The sequence below is a fragment of the Plectrocnemia conspersa genome, unplaced genomic scaffold, assembly GCF_051122295.1.
Source record: "Plectrocnemia conspersa isolate PC_06_02 unplaced genomic scaffold, ASM5112229v1 ptg000001l, whole genome shotgun sequence".
Classification (NCBI taxonomy): Eukaryota; Metazoa; Arthropoda; class Insecta; order Trichoptera; family Polycentropodidae; genus Plectrocnemia; species Plectrocnemia conspersa.
In genome coordinates, this window is record NW_028277165.1 from 16148445 (window position 1) to 16167191 (window position 18747).

The following is an 18747-nucleotide window of genomic DNA, read 5'->3' on the forward strand; positions in this document are numbered from 1 at the left end:
TTGCTTAAAAAATAAATTATTTGTTATGATTCATTATTTTGTATACAAATTATATATAATTCAGTCTATCTTTGGTGTATTATACACATACATTCGTACATACTAAATCACAATGTAAAATCACCACAAAATGCATTTATGTCTCGGATTCATCGGCGATCCTGCCGGACAATTCCACGCGTCTGAGAATTCTTTAGAGTTGCTCAGAGTTCCTATTACTCTGATTCTATTAGGACTATGCACGCCTTCAACTAATTTAGACTTTAAAGCTCCGATTGTCGAATTACCGCACCAAATCTAAAATCGTTACAATATTATAAACGTTTCGCCGTTATATAATATTATTTTAATCAACGTACCTGTGCGAATCCTAAGAAGAACAATTGTTCTTGCGAATATTTTTCCATGCTCGGTAACCTCTGCTTGTTCGCTTGCTCGTCTCTGATTGTGAATAATTTATAAGCATTCAAGGCTGCTCTTAATCCTCCGTTATCTGCAATGTTTTCCCCTTGCGTGTTGAATCCGTGAACCTAAAAATTGATACACATGTAATATAATTCAATAATGAATATAATCAATTCAATAACCAACTTACCGTGTAATTGGGCAATTGTGCCATGTGATATTTATTATATTGGTCAATAATGCATTGAACTTTTTCATGGTAGTGTTCCAACGTTGCCGCTGACCACCACTGCTTCAAATTACCTTTTTCATCATAGCGCCTGCCTAAATAAGCAATTTATATGTCAACATTAATTCACTAGGCAGCAATTTGATTACGTTTCGGCTAACGTACCTTGGTCGTCAAAACCGTGAGTTACTTCGTGACCCATGATCGCTCCAATTGAACCATAATTGATTGATTCAAGTCCATTGCCATAAAACGGTGGCTGCAGAATGCCGGCCGGGAATGCTAAAAGGATGCAATATATCTTTTAATATATTTTATAATAATTGTTAATAATATTTTCAGCAATACTTACTGACTGAATTGAGAGTAGCCGAGTAAAACGCGTTCACCGTGGTCGGAGTGGCCACCCATCTTGAAAATATTATTATTAATATCAATATGTATTAAATAATAATGTAAATATTACCTGTTTCTGTCTGGTTTTTCACGCAGGCTTTCTAGATTTTTCTTAACAGATCCATTAGTGAGCTTCAAATATGTATCGAATAATTTTCCTTCGACTATTTCAGTCTACAATTAAACAATTGGTGATTTGTTATCGGATATTATTATAATATATATTTACACAAACATACTTTGTTGTATTTCGCATCCAACTGTTTTGTCGTCAATAACCAAGCAGGAAATCCGACATAATTTCTAATTGCCTTTAATTTGTTTATGGTTTTTATCCTTGTAGTATTGTCCATCCAATCGAGTTCCATGACGGCCTCGGAGAATGCTTTTCTTACGTCTTCCAACATACCAATGGCCTGTTGAATATGATTATGAAATAAATTGTGCACTAATCTTAATCTTTATTAAATGTTTTATTTTCAAAAGTTTAGCCAATTAATTAATAGTAAAGAATGTGTAATTATTTATAGGTGGGCTCAAAAGTAATCGGCCGGATATGTATCTTTGTCAGTACATGTTCTGGGCGTTTTATACGCTTACCATATTTATGAAACTCTAATTCAGGACAGCTAAAAAATGTCATTTCGGAAACTTTTACATTTTAGTGAGAGGATGGTGAGAATTAAAAAAAATTATCTCGGAAATTTTGTGAAACCGGGACCACTGGTTGAAACAGGACCGATGTGTGTAACCGGGACTTATGGTAAGCCTAGTATTAGATCAAATCAATCGTATCAGTGATGTTTGAAAATTGTTTTAAAGTAACTGTTGCTGTTTCTCTGCAAAGGTTCTATAGAAATCCTCCGAAGTTTAGATGGTATTTATGGCGTCTTTTACTTCACATTGAAGTGGTAGAGTAGGGTAAAATAATGCAATACAGATAAATTTCCTCCCAATGACTGAATCATTTCCTCACAAATCTTTTGACTTCTTGGAAACTATACTTTAAATATAACTAGATTCAACCAAGTAAACGATTCTCGATATGTATTTACAAACTTTTCTAATATAACATACATCTTGAATTGTTCTTTATTGCAGCATTTGTCAATGGCCAGGGGGGTGAAAGTGAACTGAAACGTTGCTTCGGCTCAAAAATATTGCGTTTTATGAATAAAATAATGGCATTTATACCTAATATTAAACTCATTTTTTACATCTTCGCTAAATGATGCAGACGTTGAGAATGAAACGAACTATATCTACCTGAATTTTTCAATTTAAGTATTTGAAAAAGGTCCTTGACTATTGTTCAACGCTTATATTGCTTTCTCCATTTCAAATAAATAAATAAAACTCTCTATGACTTGAATTGCTTTGAGAGATGAATGTAGGAATTAAGGTAAAAGTGCGAGGTGCCTATGACAGGTAGATAAGTAATAACGAGTGTCGTGGAGGAATGCCGTCAGGTGAACGATTAGTGCTGAAACCCTGAGGTAGAATTCATTGTTTTCTTTTGACTTATTTTATCTGCATATATCAGTATTTAACGTTGATTATGCAACTTTATCACGGCAGCAAAAGATTGCACGAGAACTGTAAAGCATTTAGATTATGCGTAATTTTGGGCAGTATCGAAACCAGTCCCACTGCAGAAATCAGCTCACTCACAAGAAGGAAGGAACTCTAGTAAAGACAAAGAAAATGTCTGAAATAAATACAAGTTCACCTTTTAGGAATAATTTAAGAGTCCAAGTAAAGTGAAAAAGAATATGTCTACTAAACCATCCTCGCAAAAACTTTAAGCCCAGTTTAGCGTAAATAGCACTTTGCTGAGGTGGATACAAATATAAGATAGCTGAAATTGAGAATGTCAAGGATATGAATGGAAGATATTAACATATCCTCCGAATGAATCTTGCATCATTTGTAAGAAAGGCGAAGAGTGGTGGCATAAAGCACGCGTCCTTTAGAAATGTAGAGCCGATTTCCTTTGTATTATAACAATTTATTGAAAATTACATAAACATTTTTGTGAGTATAAAATATGGGAGTTTGAAGAGTATGAGACATACCTTATCAGATCAACAATTAAATGCGCATATATATTGTCAGATCAACAATTAAATGCGGAAATTTGCTCTATCTTAGTTTTCCTCAGTTATATGGCAAAGGTCAGTAAACATTGTTAGGGGCCAACGGCCGACTTAACCGAACACTCTTTCTTATAACCCCGGCGGCAGCCAAGGTTGTATCGTGTAAGCATACATAAGTCGAAAGAAATGAGTAATAAATTATCAATTTGTTTCGCTGGTCTTTCCACTCATCAAGTTACAGAGCTGTATATTCCATGTTAACTGTATTTTAAATCAGATTATCCAAGACAAACTTTATGATACTATTTTTTAAAGGATATGTTGCTAATATTTTGAACTCATCAGTATATTTATTCAAATTGATACATACATTTTCTCTGGAATCTTTGTCGAAGTGCTTCGTCACATACAAATAACTAAGAGCGATTCCAAAGTTGGCGTTCACGTTGGCCGTACAAGACTTCCACCGTGCAGTTTTCTGTTGAAGTCCAAACACTTCTTTTGAGAATGCAAAGCCCAAATCCTTAAAAACTGATTTGGTCAATGGTGCGATAGTCGAAAATACACTCCACCAAACAAACTTTTCTATAACTATATGATCAGTAGCAGTCAGTAAAAGAGATAATCTTTGTAAATATGGCAAATCCATAACAATAACCCTATCTTCTGTGACTGAAAATGTCACATTTGTATTCTCAAATGCATATTTTATGAACTCTTCGAACTTCAGCTGAAATTATAATGATACATGTAAAATTTGTATACGATTATATTAAATATATAATAATAAATATAAATACATCCTTCCAAGCTTCCGGTCCACCAGAAGCTCCTTCGTACAGTTGACTTACTGTAACTTCGTGGAACAAGTGCGTTCCACTTCGTCTTACTTCTGTCGGTGTCATTATCTAAAATACAAATGATTGTAAATCGTATGTAAAGCAAAATAGAAGAGTAATAAATATTTACTGTGGCTATTTCAGTGCTAAATGTTATAATGTCTGCAGCGAACAGTTCAGCGTCTGCATCGGGCTCATATGTTTTGATCATTGCTGAGATATATTTACGATACTGCTCAATCTCGTGTGCGAATTTATCGGGTGAATTTAAGTACTTTTCGCTGAAGCCAGGCGATACTTGTTCTATCTAAATAATAACGTGTTTAATATAACATCCATTAAGGGAATATGTTTTTTGACTTACCACTAGTCTGTTTCTTGAAGTGTTCCTAACATCTTCAGTCACATGTAATCCAATCATGGCACTAAGACCCAAGAGCCTTCTAGCTCGTCCGGCAGATCTTTGCCAGATAAAGTGCTCATCTTTGGCTTCTACTTCTTTAGGTGGATATTTGGTCATTCCTAGCATTTCAAGCGTTTTCTTGATGGGCTCAATTCCATCGCGTTCTATTTGAGCTGTAATGTTTTGAATCGTGATCGATTAGATATTCATACATATTTACGTCAATGTAATTTTTATGCAATCGTCAGATTTTTAGCCGTTAAATCATTTAATTATGCAATGATGATAAAGTGGGGCACGCCACTGAAAGTGGGATTTAATTGTTTAATGTTAGAATAAAGTTTAACATTTTTTGTTTATCATAAATAGAACTGAGGATTATATTTCGGAACAAACTGGCGAATTATTGTTGCTAAAGAGATCAGTAATATATGGTTTATTATGTAATACAAGCTATGATTACCATTCAATCTATTGCGTAAACATTTTTTTAAGATAAAGTCCTGAGGAAGAATCTTAAAAGAAGCATGACGAAACAATTTCACAAGCGACTGGTCATCGTGGTCGAAAAAGCATATCGTTAAATCTACAAAGCCTATTGTTATTTGTTATTGCAATTTGCTAAAAATAGCGTTTAATATAATTATCTATAGTGAATCTATAACACTTTAGGTTGTTTAACACAAATAACCGACGTCAAAATCGATCGTGATCTTTGTAGTAAACAACCTGATAGATATGTAATATTTACAAAGGTGTTGTTATTTTTTACTATTTTATTTGTAGTCCATATTTTTACTGCTAAGCAATGTAGTGTCAATAATTTTTTTTTACTAGTGCAATTTAAAGTATTAGAAACCATAAGAAATATTAATTCGTAGAAGGTGCATGAGAACCATTGAAGGTTGTTTTAAAAAAGGATCTCCAATAGTTGCTAAATAAAAATTAAGAGACATTGTTGAAACTAATTCACAAACAGATTCTGAAATATTACTGCAAAAGTGGACTAGAATTATACAGAATTAATATTAGTTAAAAACAGTAGGGAGTAGCAGATTTTAAATCCCCTCATATAAATTTTGCAATTTTTGCCGAAAAAATTTCTCTTAAAATGTTTGCATATATTTAGATACTATGCTAATAAATAAAGAACGTATTGTATAATACTTCGAATTACCATAAGTAAACATATGGTTTGTTTGTGATTATCATTTTATAGAAAGCATCTAATTGCATTAATTAGATAAAAATAGATAATATTTTATAAGTATGAGAAACACTTAGATGCAGTTTAAATTAGTGCTTATTATTATTGCATCGGAAAAGTTTTAAACAGTAATAGAATTAGCACCTTGTCGCAAATAATGTGCAATTTACATTAATGATTTCACATCACGTATACTTTAATGGAAAAACTTTTTCTATAAGCCAAGATTGTGATGACAATCACTATAGACACGAAAGACTAAGAACATAAAGATACCATAAATAAATAAACATAGTTCATCTTTAATTAATACATACATTTTGCTGCAATAATTCATAATCATATTACTCACCAACATCCATGCATGTTCTATAAAGAGCCTTCGCCTTCTTGACGCTCTTTGGAAGTTCGTCAGTATCAGGATCTTCCAGTAGTTCTCTCAAATCTCTGGACAGTGTTTCTCTCAACTTTGCCAACTGGTCCCAAGTCGTGGACCATTCAGGAACTGGATTTTTACGCTGCCAGCCTCCGCACGCAAAGGAGTAAAAATCTTGACAAGGTTCTACAGATCTGTCCATCGCTTTCAGTATTCTTGAAGCTGATAATAAAAGCACTTGTTAAGAAATGGTATTATTTATAAGTGTTTTATTGATATTGCTCTGACCAGTCTGCACGCATTCTTCAGTGACGCAAGAATTTATCTTTTGATTTCCGATGAAGAACAGAACAGCTGCGCAGCAACAAACGCCGGCAAGGATCAAGGATAATCCAAAGGCGAGCAGAAAGGAGCAGCTCAAAGGACTTCGGCATTCCCTGAGAAACAAAAAATATTTTATACACTTTAATGAGTCATGTTTACATTTTATTTTGAGTCATGAATGATTCAATATTATTGCACAAACATATTATTTTAAAATATTTATACATCAGTATCACAATAATATTGCTTAATCAAACAATATGATTAGTTGCTCCCATTTTTCACTATTATTAATGGTGCATTTCAGTGACTACTTCATTGCAATATTTTTTTCTTAGAACATACTGTTTTGTTTTCAATGTATTCTAAGAACAAAAACACACTCATTTTAAAACGTATATCAAACGTGTTGTACAATACAATTTAACGGCAGTTATCGTTTCTTCAAACTTTTTATCTCTATGTCTACTACTATTTTGATATCCGAGGTGATAGCGATAGTTTGTTATTAATGAAAACTATTGTGCCATGAATTATGTATGACTCAATACAGAAATCGATGCAAGTATTCGAACGTGTCTTGAATTCATGAATGTAAAAAACATCTATTCACAGATGATACTCTAATTTATCGTATCGGTGAAAGTGCTCATGAAGTGCTTGATAATATAAATAATTGATTCATTACATTAGAAAAGTAGTTCATGAACAATGCACAGATAAACAAAGTTGTAAATTGAATTAGTTGCTATTATTTAATATAGATAAATAACTATTTAGGATGAGAAATACATTGATTGTAAATATAACAAAAGTAATTTATATTCTACTAACAGATATAATTAAATGAGTTATAGGATAGAGAGCAGTATAAGATAGAGACAGATTATTTGTTTGTTTACCATTAGCTTACATTAGTTTTTTTTAAATCTGTAGGTTGCATCACAAAGTGGACCACAAATGAAATTATACGATGAAGTCCTGCTGGGAGATATCGAAGCGAATCGAAATACACCATTAAGGAATTATTCCATGTACTTTCACGATATCTTGAGTGTTTTCGTACTACATGATATTTCCGAAGAAACAGCGATAATGCACGACCACATGCTGTTAAAATGTCGCAAGAATAAAATAACGAATTTATCTAAAAGTTTTATCTAATCCTCCAATTGAGATTTATTTGTTCAATATAACTTTAGTAATGTACTAAAAAACTAACCATTGAAATCTCCAAAACCTTACAAGTTTAATAAAAATACTAACAAGATCATTAAAAGCTCAAAATATTAATAAAATCATAATTGTAACGCCTATATTCAATATCAGACATATCCATTGTTATAGTATCTTTACTAAATATGTATAAATATATGAAAATGAGCATATATTATATAAGACTGTTCTTAAATAATAAATAATTTACATAAAAGTATCTTGAAAATATAACTATCAAAAACATAAGCATCACGTGATCGTCCATTGTCTTATTAAGTTTACGTTTTTCTAAAACGCCCCCGATTGTTATCACGATTATTTTCTATTTTAGTTATGGCAAATAAGTTCAGTGAAGTTTGTTTCATTGTCAGACATACTATATAAAGGTTAATAGAAAATTAATAAATGTATAAAATTAATCTTAGAATACTATTTATATAATATGAAATATTTATTTTGTTATATATTAATATTTGCCGCCACATTTAAACTAGTAATTAATGATAATATATTAATGATAGTAAAAATTCACTAACGAAGGGTTTTCAGTGGTTTCCATCGCATAAACAATGTTTCCGATGCGCGCGGATTAAAAAGATGTACTGGTTATAGGTGCGAAATGTAAAATAGTTTTATAGAGCGCTATTGCAAATCAGTGCTTCTAAACATTGTCTCCGTCAATATTATCTCATACGTATTGTATGCACGCTTTTTGCAGATCTGCTCGTGTCGTTATAGAATTTCCGCGAATGGCATTTGAACATGAATTAAAATTCTCACGCTCATTTTTCGCATTAATATCACGACGGTGTTGCATTACACATTAGTTTTGTAATTTATATGTTTGAACCATATAAATCGGTGACAGATAAGATATAGTTTATGTCAACAAATATTTTGGACAATTTGAATGTGGGTCACAAACTACTTATATTATATATATATATATATATATATATATATATATATATATATATATATATATATATATATATATATATATATATATATATATATATATATATATATACAGATCCTTCTTGGGCCACAACTAGGGTTCTCAATCGAACGTTAGATTATTTTAAGTTTTCGCCCGATTTTCAATTATATGAATTTTCGAATATTTGTAAAATATTCGTCTAATGAAATTAAAAAAAATCTTAGAATGAAATAATTAGAGTACTTAAGCAACACAGGTGGTCTTTATTTTGCCAGCGCCTTTATTTTGTTTCGAAAAGCGAGTCAATAAAATAATTTTACGTCTTCGAAAAACGTTTCTTAATAGAATGTTTATTGGCGTGTCTACTATGACCGAAATTTGCAGAATTCGTTCGTTGAACGAAACAAAGTGTTGGAAAGGCCTACATTTTATTATCGTTTAACGTTTATTTCAAAAACATGTGTGCGTCGAAAATTTTTGTGAAGTTCGTGTAACGTTTTTGTATTTTTAAGATTTTATTTCAATCAACTCGATCGCGATTAATTTATTTCGTTATTTAATCTATATGCGAATCCGCACAAAGCATGTATAACAAATTCGTTTCAATAATTATTAAGTATTGTATATACAATAAATTCGATGAAATTATGTGTTTAAAATGATCCATCAAATTTGCTAAATTAACTCAATCGCAATTGATCTTAATTCAAAGACGCCCCTGATTAAAAAGCATATGATAATAAATTAAACATTCTCCTTTTGACGTCTACACTAATCAGTAATTGTGTTATGCATATTATATATAATTCAAAAATTTTAGCGATTATGACAGTAATTAATGATTAATTAAAATAATTATTAATAACTATTTTTTTTTAATTAGATCTTTTTTTACAGACAATTTTTTTAATTGGTTAAATAAATTAATATCGGTAAAAACCGAGAAAAAGTTCATCCGTTTTATATTCAATATTCGAATAGTTGAAAACTACGAATAATTGAGAACCATAGCTACAATGCAGCTCTGGAGTTCCAAAATCGGACTAATTCGATGGCGGGCGGACTGAGCCCAGGATTTTTTGTAAAAATCGGCATACGTACAATCAGGAGTAAGCACTCTTTTTACATTCATACAGTTTTTTCAATAAATTACTATTATCGATACAAAGTGTGAATATCGGTTTTAAAGATGGGCATTTTCTTAAGAAATTCGCCTATGTATTTGGTCGTAGGACATTTTTTTACTGCTACTTAATATTTTTTACTACATTTAAAAAAATATCAACGCAAGACCCAAAAGGTATTTTTTGACATGACAAATATATTGTTCAACTACCTAATACATTTTATTTCACTTTTAAATCTTTTAAAAAAGTAAACTGTTTTTAAATCCAATAAATATACCTTGACTAATAACAATGAATTAAGTGGAACAGATGGACATTCTCTTCTGTTAGTGTTTGGGATTTCCAGGTGATGGTAGATTTTGGTTAAACTACTAACTAAATGTAATACTTAATGGGTTTTTGCCATCTCCTATGCGATACAACACAAGTTCCAGGTATCTTAATAAAAAAAGTGATAATTCTCGCTTTTTATCCTGTTTCTTTATGACAGGGTAATATATTAGAATTTAGTTTTAATATTTGATAAAGTACAAATTGGTGGAAATAAAATAGCTAATATTAATTCGTAAATAAATATTTAAAATAATTATGTAATCTACATATCAGGAAGTAATATAAATTGATGAAATCATTTAATCCCTCATTTAATGATTTTTTTATCGTCGAAAAAATGCATTACGGTTTTTACTACTCTATATATGTAATAAGGAAAAAATAATAAAAATATATATTATAAATCAAATTTGAGCTATTCACTACATATGAAATTAACAACTTTTAAATTAAAAATATTCGTTAAGTGACACACAACCACAACAATTATACTATTACCAATTAAAATATATATTAATCGTTTTATAATTGTAAATATATTATTAAATATGAGTTCTGTTAAAACTTTACTTTCAAATAAGCTAGGGCGATATACTTGTTCAGACTTGAAAGCCGTTTTTCTTGGGTTTCGAAGGACCAGCGAAACATTTTAGTGGTTGTTTAAATCCTTTATTTCATATATCTATATTTTTTATGATAAGTGGGCTTATGGTTGCGTCCAACCAAGAAATGCACACTTGATTTGGTCCAAACATTTCAGTCATAACATCAGTTTTACTGGTCATGCTCTAAATAAATCAGAACAGTGCAATAAATCGGCAATATTATATTTTATTGATGAGCTATATTTTTTTAGTAGTGTTAATGTTTACTTTCTCTCGTAGCACAGCTACTTTAATTTACATTTTTAATTTACAAAATGGGCCACATTAGACAAGTGGATCGCGTTTTTGACATTGAAGCAATAAAGCATTACAATTATGACAAACACAATTCGTTCTATAACGGTCTCTGGTTTAGACCATATAGATCAATCCACACAGGTAAATTTTCTATTTTTAGATAATGGTGATCTAACTATTTCGTAGTATAATTCTTAAAGAATCGATTTGTTAATAGAACAGAATTATGATTTAAAAAAAATTATACTACAAAGTATGAATTTTTCAATGTTTGTAATCTAAATAGTATGTTTTTTTAACTTTATGTACTAAATCATCAAACTAAAGCATGCGGGTGAAATCTGGTTCGCTGCTTATTTTAATTCGGCCCATGAGCTAAGATTAAATTTTACATTTTTTAACTCTTTCTTCAAAAAAGTATGCGTTCTAACGGAATGGCCAATCGAAGAGATAAGGAGTTGCGAGATATGGTCGTATGTGGTGCTCCTATTGCTTCGCATTTAGTTGTAATTCGACAGACAGTATTCAGTGCCCTCTGTTACGCATTTGCAATTATTCGATTTCATATTATTACCCATATATATTCATCGCTAGTGGACATGGAATTTTGTGATTTGAAGGCAGAATGGAGTGTGAATTATTTTCTTATGGAAGCAGATGATAAAAATTGTTTTTATTGTGCATTGGTAATAAAAGAATACAATATGTATCGTCATTACCAAATTAAGCATTCAACATGAAAATGATAGCTTGCAGAAAAGTTGGAAGGTTTAAAGCGAAATTATTCATATTTTTTTCTTAAAGAATCGTTGAAGGAAGGACGAAGGATAAACGTTACAATTTTGTAATTTAAAATATTTTCTTGTAAGAAAATGTTGTCTGACATCTCTTCTGGTTTAATTATAAACCAGAGGAGATGTCAGACAAAATTTTCTATATATTGTTGGATCTGACACTTTTCAAACCATCAACAAAAATTTTGGAAAATGTCCTTTTTAAACATTTTAATGCGACTTCCGCATAAAAATAATAGTTGCGTGAAGAGTCCAGATCGAATATTATTTAAATAAAATAAAATTAGTCAATTGAAGGTATATGCATACGTGGCGACGAATTTGCCAAAATTTATATGCTTTGCAAATACTTATATTATTAAAATATCTTATAATTTATTAAATGTGAACTACCTAATGAGCTATATGTTTTATTGTTTTGATATATGATGGTATAAAAAACCTAGTTTTTAATTTGTTATGAGCAAGTTCAAGGCCCAATTTCTTGTTATTTTTTGCTCCGAATTTAACCATTGCACAGACTATTTTTTCTGGGATTTTCCGATTGCTCATTTGATATTTATATAGGGTTAATATTTTATTATGATTATGAACATAAAAATATCTTGATTTACTGTTGAGTATTAAGAATAAAATAATAATGAAGTAAATTATATTTATTTATGATTAGAAATTTTGTTGATCCAAAAATGTTTTACATTGATAGTACAAATTCTGCATTCAATAATTAAATACTAAGAACTTTGGATTTGATTTAATAAAAATATGGACTTTTCTCTATTCCTCCATTATAACAAATTGTATATTAATTAAAGTTTAATATCTTATGACATATATAAGGTTATTACATCAATTGTGGAATGGCACACTTTATAAATTGAAAACGTCAATATATTGCGCTTCACAAACATACACGTGTTAATAATTCATATACATAAAAAAAATGATTTAGTGCATAGCTATGCTAAGTACTATACTTATTATAAATGTATTTTTCACTATTTATATTAATTATAATTAATTAAATTCCATTGTAATCAATCTGTTCGATACGTATATTGAACCTTGACAATGGCACGAGTCAATCTTGACATCATTGGATCGCACACTAGTTTGACTAGTTCTGTACCATCGCTTATTTTAATGATTATTTTTATACTATTGAGTAAATTGCAATTAAAAAAATATGCTACACATTACAATAACTGATGATACGTAGTTAATTAAATTATACACAAGCGTATGGCGTTCTTCTTTTGTGTCACAGTGCATAAATGTCTGGTTTGCCCTCTATGATATGTTAGCCTTAAAAAAGCAGTAGCTGAGGTTATTCTAGATTACATGGTGGTTATGTAAAAGTGCTATACATTCGAAATTTTCAATTATAAACGTTCTTTAAACAGATACGTTTAACTGGAAGTGAAACTGAACGGTTAACGGCGTTGAATGCGAAAGTATTATTAGTGTTATTAAACATATCGTTGATTTTTAACAATAATTTTGATTTCATCATAAAATTTACTACATTTTTTGTAATTTAGAATTAGCGATACATATTGGATGCAATACAACACTACTTTCACTTTGATAGTCTATAACTAGTGTTTGCGGTTTGTTACTGTTCATATTATATACAAATAAGTGTTATAATAATTTGTTAACTGTGTGTTTATAATGAATGCAATTTTCAATGAATCTATTATATTTTTGACAATAATGATATACTAACGATACAAATTAAACCTAAGCTAATTTAATTATATAAATAAGGCAAATAAAGATTAAAATCATTCACAAAATATTAAAACTTTGTGAGTAGAATTTTAGCTTCTAAAGATATTATTCCTCTAAAATCAATAAAAATACGCCAATTAAAAGTAATGAGTGTAAACAGGAAGCTATAGGTAATTATTGTAAGGTAGTTGCAATGAGCACGCACAATATACATGACTGATTTTATAAAAAAAATAACATCAACATAAAGTCGATAAATGATTTAAATATTAAAATAGAAAAACAGTAAAAAATAAATATGCTCGGCTTAATTTTTTATTATTTTACATGTGGTGAATTATATTAAAGAAACATTTTCGTAAAATCGTAATTTGAACAGAAGAAGAATATTTATTAACCCTTGAAGGAAATCGGCAATAAAAAGTCCAGAAATAGAGATAGCCATAGACTTTCGAAAACGTACACAAATAACGTATACGAGACCCTATAAGAAAGTGACGTCGCTTCATTGAAACCATAAACAATATTGAAGTCAATATCTCTTCAAGGATGATTTTTTGAAGAGATTATGCTTAAGCTCCACTTAAATGATTGTGTGTAAAATTCGATTTTTCACGAATCCTTTTAAATATATCCTGCGAGTGGTTTTGACAAATGGTGAATGGGTTTATTTTACTAAATTAGGTGGTATAATTTATCCCCGCCTTCCAATGTACGCCACAATCTATGGGTTGGCAATCCGTAAATTGATCTATTAACTGGTGGCTACGAATAAAAACAAAAATCATTGTCTACACCAAAGATTTTTGTATATTGATCCATTTTTATATATTGAAATACAAATTTTAATAATGTATGACTGACAAAATCACACCAATTCGGTCTCAAAACTCAAAAGTTCGATCAAATTCAACCATATATAGTCAAACATCTGCTCTTGGTACTTGTTCATGGTCAATGGGAATAAACCAAAATGTTTGTATATGTATATTTTATACATACCAAAAATAAAAATAAAAGATAAACAAATCAAGTCATCACTAATAATTATTTAACAGTTAATATGACTAATATGGCGCAATATGTTGATTGACGATGTTTGTTATTTGCAGCCAAGTCGGTTACGTGATTGTTGCTGCGTATTATATACTAGGTACTATATATTGTCATTAATTTAAATAAATAAATATATGTCATTATTGAGACAGATTCGATGACATTTCTAGTCATTCTATTATTTATTTATAATAATTTAGAAATAAATAAGGAAATATATCATTTTTCAGTTACATTGTAGGTAATAGCAGTTCATATCAAAAAATATTTAGAATTAAGATTTTGCTTTCATTAAAAATGTTTTATTAAAAATAATTCGAGCACAAAAGTATGTTTAAAGTCAAGATTTAATCTGGTTGTAATTTACGTAATTTACTAAATACAAGAGTAAATTTCAATTGCTAATTCTAGTGATAATGATAATGAGACATTGAAAAGTGCAATGAAATATTCTCAGAGATTACATCTTGTTTTGAGTAAAAAAATATGTTTAAACAGAAACTCAGGAAATAATTAAGATATTAAAAAGAAGCACAATTAAAATTTGTCTGTTAACATCAAAAATAATTCAGCGCTCAATTGAATATATTTTAAGATGTACGGATGAGGAAGAATTCGTTAATTATGATGATCGTACGATTAAGCTGCATAAATAAATTATGTTTAATACATATGAAAGTAATTCAATATTTATATTTTAAGACATAATATAAAGCTTTTACCTATTGCTACCTGTTGAATGAATAATATGTGTTGAAGTATTTATTTATTTTTTAAATGAACAAGATAAATAAAAATAAAATCTCATTTACTCATGACTGATAAAACATTTACTCATGACTGATGATACCATATTAAATATTAAATCTAAATGATGTTGATATGTAACTACTGAAGAGTTACACATAAAAAGTAATTTTGAAACAAATGGCAATTTCGTCAGAAAAAAATTGGGTCGAGAAAAGTACATCGGATAAAAAAATATATTAAAAGTATTTGTACATATAAATAAAAATATAATAAAATCTTCAAATCTGAGATTATTTTCTTATATAAATCTTCAATCCCGATGTACTTATATATGCATATATAGCGAAAAGTATTTAAAATGCCATTTTAAATTAGCCTTAAATTAATTATATTTTAGTTTAATAAATATTTAATGATTTTTCTGCTGATGCTGTATGAACAGCATCAAACTAATCAATGTAACTTAATATTTATTATTCAATAACAATGACACTTATTTTTTTATTTGCATTGCATCATACACGTGAATTGATGAATGCATATTTAAATTTCACTAAATTACTCAGCGTTTTGATGACGTTACGTATGATTAGTTGTAGCTATAAATCTTTTCGGAGGCATACCAATACAATTGAAAAAACTGCGAAACAATCACACACCTGTTCTTGAAATATTCGCGTACATTAAGATGGAAGAGAAACTTTACTTTATTTTATATACATAAAAATATATGCAATACTATGGAGAACAACCGCATCAAAGTCTGGCCATGATGGCTAAAATTATAATATTTTAGTATTGAGAAGAGTTTAAAAAAATATCATTTTATTGTATAGTTTATACAAATAAAATATAGTAATGTTAAATATTTTCTTGGCAGTAATCTAATATAAATTATATGATTAACTGATGCGGAAATTTGTCTACAACGTATATTCTGCTTTAAGAGCTTTTATATACGTTATAATATTTGGATCAAATTTTATTCGAGCATTGATTCGATCTATGTATTTATGTGTCATTAAAAATAACTCACCGTTTCTTCGAAGCTCCCGAGTTGATTGAATTACTGCTATCGCCATCGGCTTCAGCGTCGGTCACCTGAAAGAGCATGAAATCAATTTGTCAATAATTGTAAAAATCAGGCATGTGTGTACACCTTTCTAAGACACAAAAAGAGAACGGACATCTTTTTCATGTCTTTACATTTTTTACGCGTCATCAAATCTGAAAGGTATGTAACGACCTTTCACCGCGACAAATCGTTTTCTTTCTTTTTACCTTAATCCGTGTCGACAAAACGAAAAGAAGTTATATTGCATAATTGCACGGATGAGGGGTATTATAATACCTTGTCTGTCAAGTTGCAGTAGTTCCGCAGTTTTTGCGTAATCAACATTTACATAAACCTATGTATAATCGAGTACTCTATAACAACAGATGATTGCAATATAATGAGTGAGTTTTTATCATTTTTATAACGATTATATTAAAAGAAAAAAATATATTTTTTTAATTTGATTAAAACTATACCTCTTATATATTTAAACTATATGAAAAATCCAAAAATACTTTATTCATTAAAAATAAACTTAAGCTTTCTGTGTAATAAATACATATATGATATTAAGAGTTAATGTTGAAATAGTTATAACGTCGATAAAACCTAGTTTTTTTATCGTAACAGTTGGAAGGGCAACAAAAAAGTAATGTATGCTACATATAAAACCGATAGTTTTATATGTAGCATAAATTTGTATTTTATTTATAATACATTAAAATTATAAATAGTATAAATCTAATCCTAAATACTTATAAACAGCTAATAAAAATATTTTATTTTATAACAGGTTGATTAAAATATGCTTTTTAAAATATATTTCTTTCTCCATTTTACATATTTCTGCTTTGGAAGAATAACTAAATAAGTCAATTTTTAACTGGTAAAAGATTTTGGATTTTACAAATATTTCATTAATGCCAACAATGTCTGGTTTCTGCGATTATATAATTTATCTTTAATTGCCCGTTGAAATTTCGATCTTAGCTCAAAATTGATATTTTCCAATTGGTTTAACGAAAAATTGAAGGCCCCTTCGGATGGCAATAATAATCGCGACACAATTGTCAAAAACAATATATAAAAACAACTTTTTGGATTATCGAAAAAGAAAAATAGCCCCAAATTGTTTTGCATTCTGACGATTCCCATGCGTAATTTCTTCTTATCAGAGCGGTTTCTTAGATCACCAAAGCAAAGATAAAACCGCCGGCAGGTTAAAATAATAGAAAATTGCAAAAAACTGTTGGTCAAACATCAAACATCTGGCACGAACACCTTCACCCTCGAAAGGTACCTTATTTGAGTGTCGACTTTTATTACTTAAGCAAAAATAAGGCGAGTGCGAGTATCAAAAATTTGTGATTTTTTTTGTCATTTCTAGACCCCAATGAAAACAGTCCAAGAAGTATGCATATTAAGCATGAACCCGCATTTACTTATGCAGCGTTATAAAAAGGGCAGTAGTGGTAAACCTTTTTAAAAATATTCGTACAAAAATAATGAGAATTCTCGATTGACATTTTTCGCGAGAAACACTAATTATGAGTGACATTCGCATAAAGAAGGCAGCCAAATTATTAAGCGAATAAGTATGTTACCTTGACTATTTTGGGTGAAAAATTCTCATCGTAATTTGAGACAATGGTGTTAATTTAGGTACATGCATTACTGACTTCATTGTTATTTTTTGACTGGCACATTTTTGTGGTGCTATTTTCATTTTAGAAAATATTAAATCGACTATAACAATATGTAGATCAGAAGTAGTAATATTTGCAATAAGCAAGCAAATATATATTTAAATGTTGCCCATTTAATTTAGAACATACTGTAAATTCTTATTGATTCGAGCTATAAATTTAATATTTTTTTAATAATTAGATTGTCATAAACCATAAGGTATGGAGCCTGTAAACAAAAACTGTATTAAAGCTACATGTGACAAAAATGTTTTATAATTGAATCAGTCGTTAAGACTATATCAATCCAGTGGCGTAGCTAGAGTATGTGCCACCCAGGGCGATCCTTAAAATTGCCGCCCCCCTCATACATTTTTTGTAGGGTCATAAAATCAGCATTTCTTAAAATAATAAATTGGTTATTATTAAGCTCTTATTATTCGTGGATTTATATATGTTTAAGTGCATTCAGGGCTAAGAATCACACTAAATGATCCCATCGCGAATATGCCGCCCCCAAGCAAGTGCCGCCTGGGGCGGCCCGCCCCCTCCGCTCCCCCATAGATACGCCACTGTATCAATCACATTGTGAATATCAACCAATCTAACCATTAAACCCTGGATAATTTACATGTATTACTGACCTAACAAAAGCACAAAATAGTTAAAATCTTTGATATTAAGAAATAATTTGTTTGTCAGATGAATCATATAGAAGCAAATTTCAAAAGGACAGAACCGTACTTTTGCTTCTTTTATTTACATGAGATGTGATTTTTTTAAGTTGTTTCAGAAGAAGATAGTTGATTGTTTTTTTACAAAGGCATATAAATGAGAGCTCCAATAAAACACAAAAAAATTGTAAACTTAAGCAGC

At 29.7% G+C, this 18747-nt stretch overlaps 1 protein-coding gene across 4 annotated transcripts in view; it reads right to left on the reverse strand.

Moving 5' to 3' along the window:
- Window positions 1–18747, reverse strand: part of LOC148238996 (endothelin-converting enzyme 1-like) — a 30582-nt gene continuing 11835 nt past the window's right edge. For 2 of the 4 annotated variants that reach the window (XM_088193008.1, XM_088193017.1), the window contains 14 exons: window positions 16166–16230; window positions 6240–6388; window positions 5928–6173; window positions 4330–4541; window positions 4096–4272; window positions 3927–4034; window positions 3497–3856; window positions 1270–1446; window positions 1101–1204; window positions 987–1045; window positions 800–916; window positions 596–729; window positions 360–530; window positions 1–297 (listed from right to left, as the gene is read on the reverse strand). In XM_088193008.1, coding sequence (XP_088049134.1) covers window positions 121–297; window positions 360–530; window positions 596–729; window positions 800–916; window positions 987–1045; window positions 1101–1204; window positions 1270–1446; window positions 3497–3856; window positions 3927–4034; window positions 4096–4272; window positions 4330–4541; window positions 5928–6173; window positions 6240–6388; window positions 16166–16230 — 2256 coding nt within the window. In that variant the 3' untranslated portion in view covers window positions 1–120. Of the gene's footprint in view, window positions 298–359; window positions 531–595; window positions 730–799; window positions 917–986; window positions 1046–1100; window positions 1205–1269; window positions 1447–3496; window positions 3857–3926; window positions 4035–4095; window positions 4273–4329; window positions 4542–5927; window positions 6174–6239; window positions 6389–8029; window positions 8102–16165; window positions 16243–18747 lie in introns of those variants that run through there. The other 2 variants (XM_088193029.1, XM_088193040.1) reach the window with 2 other exon arrangements.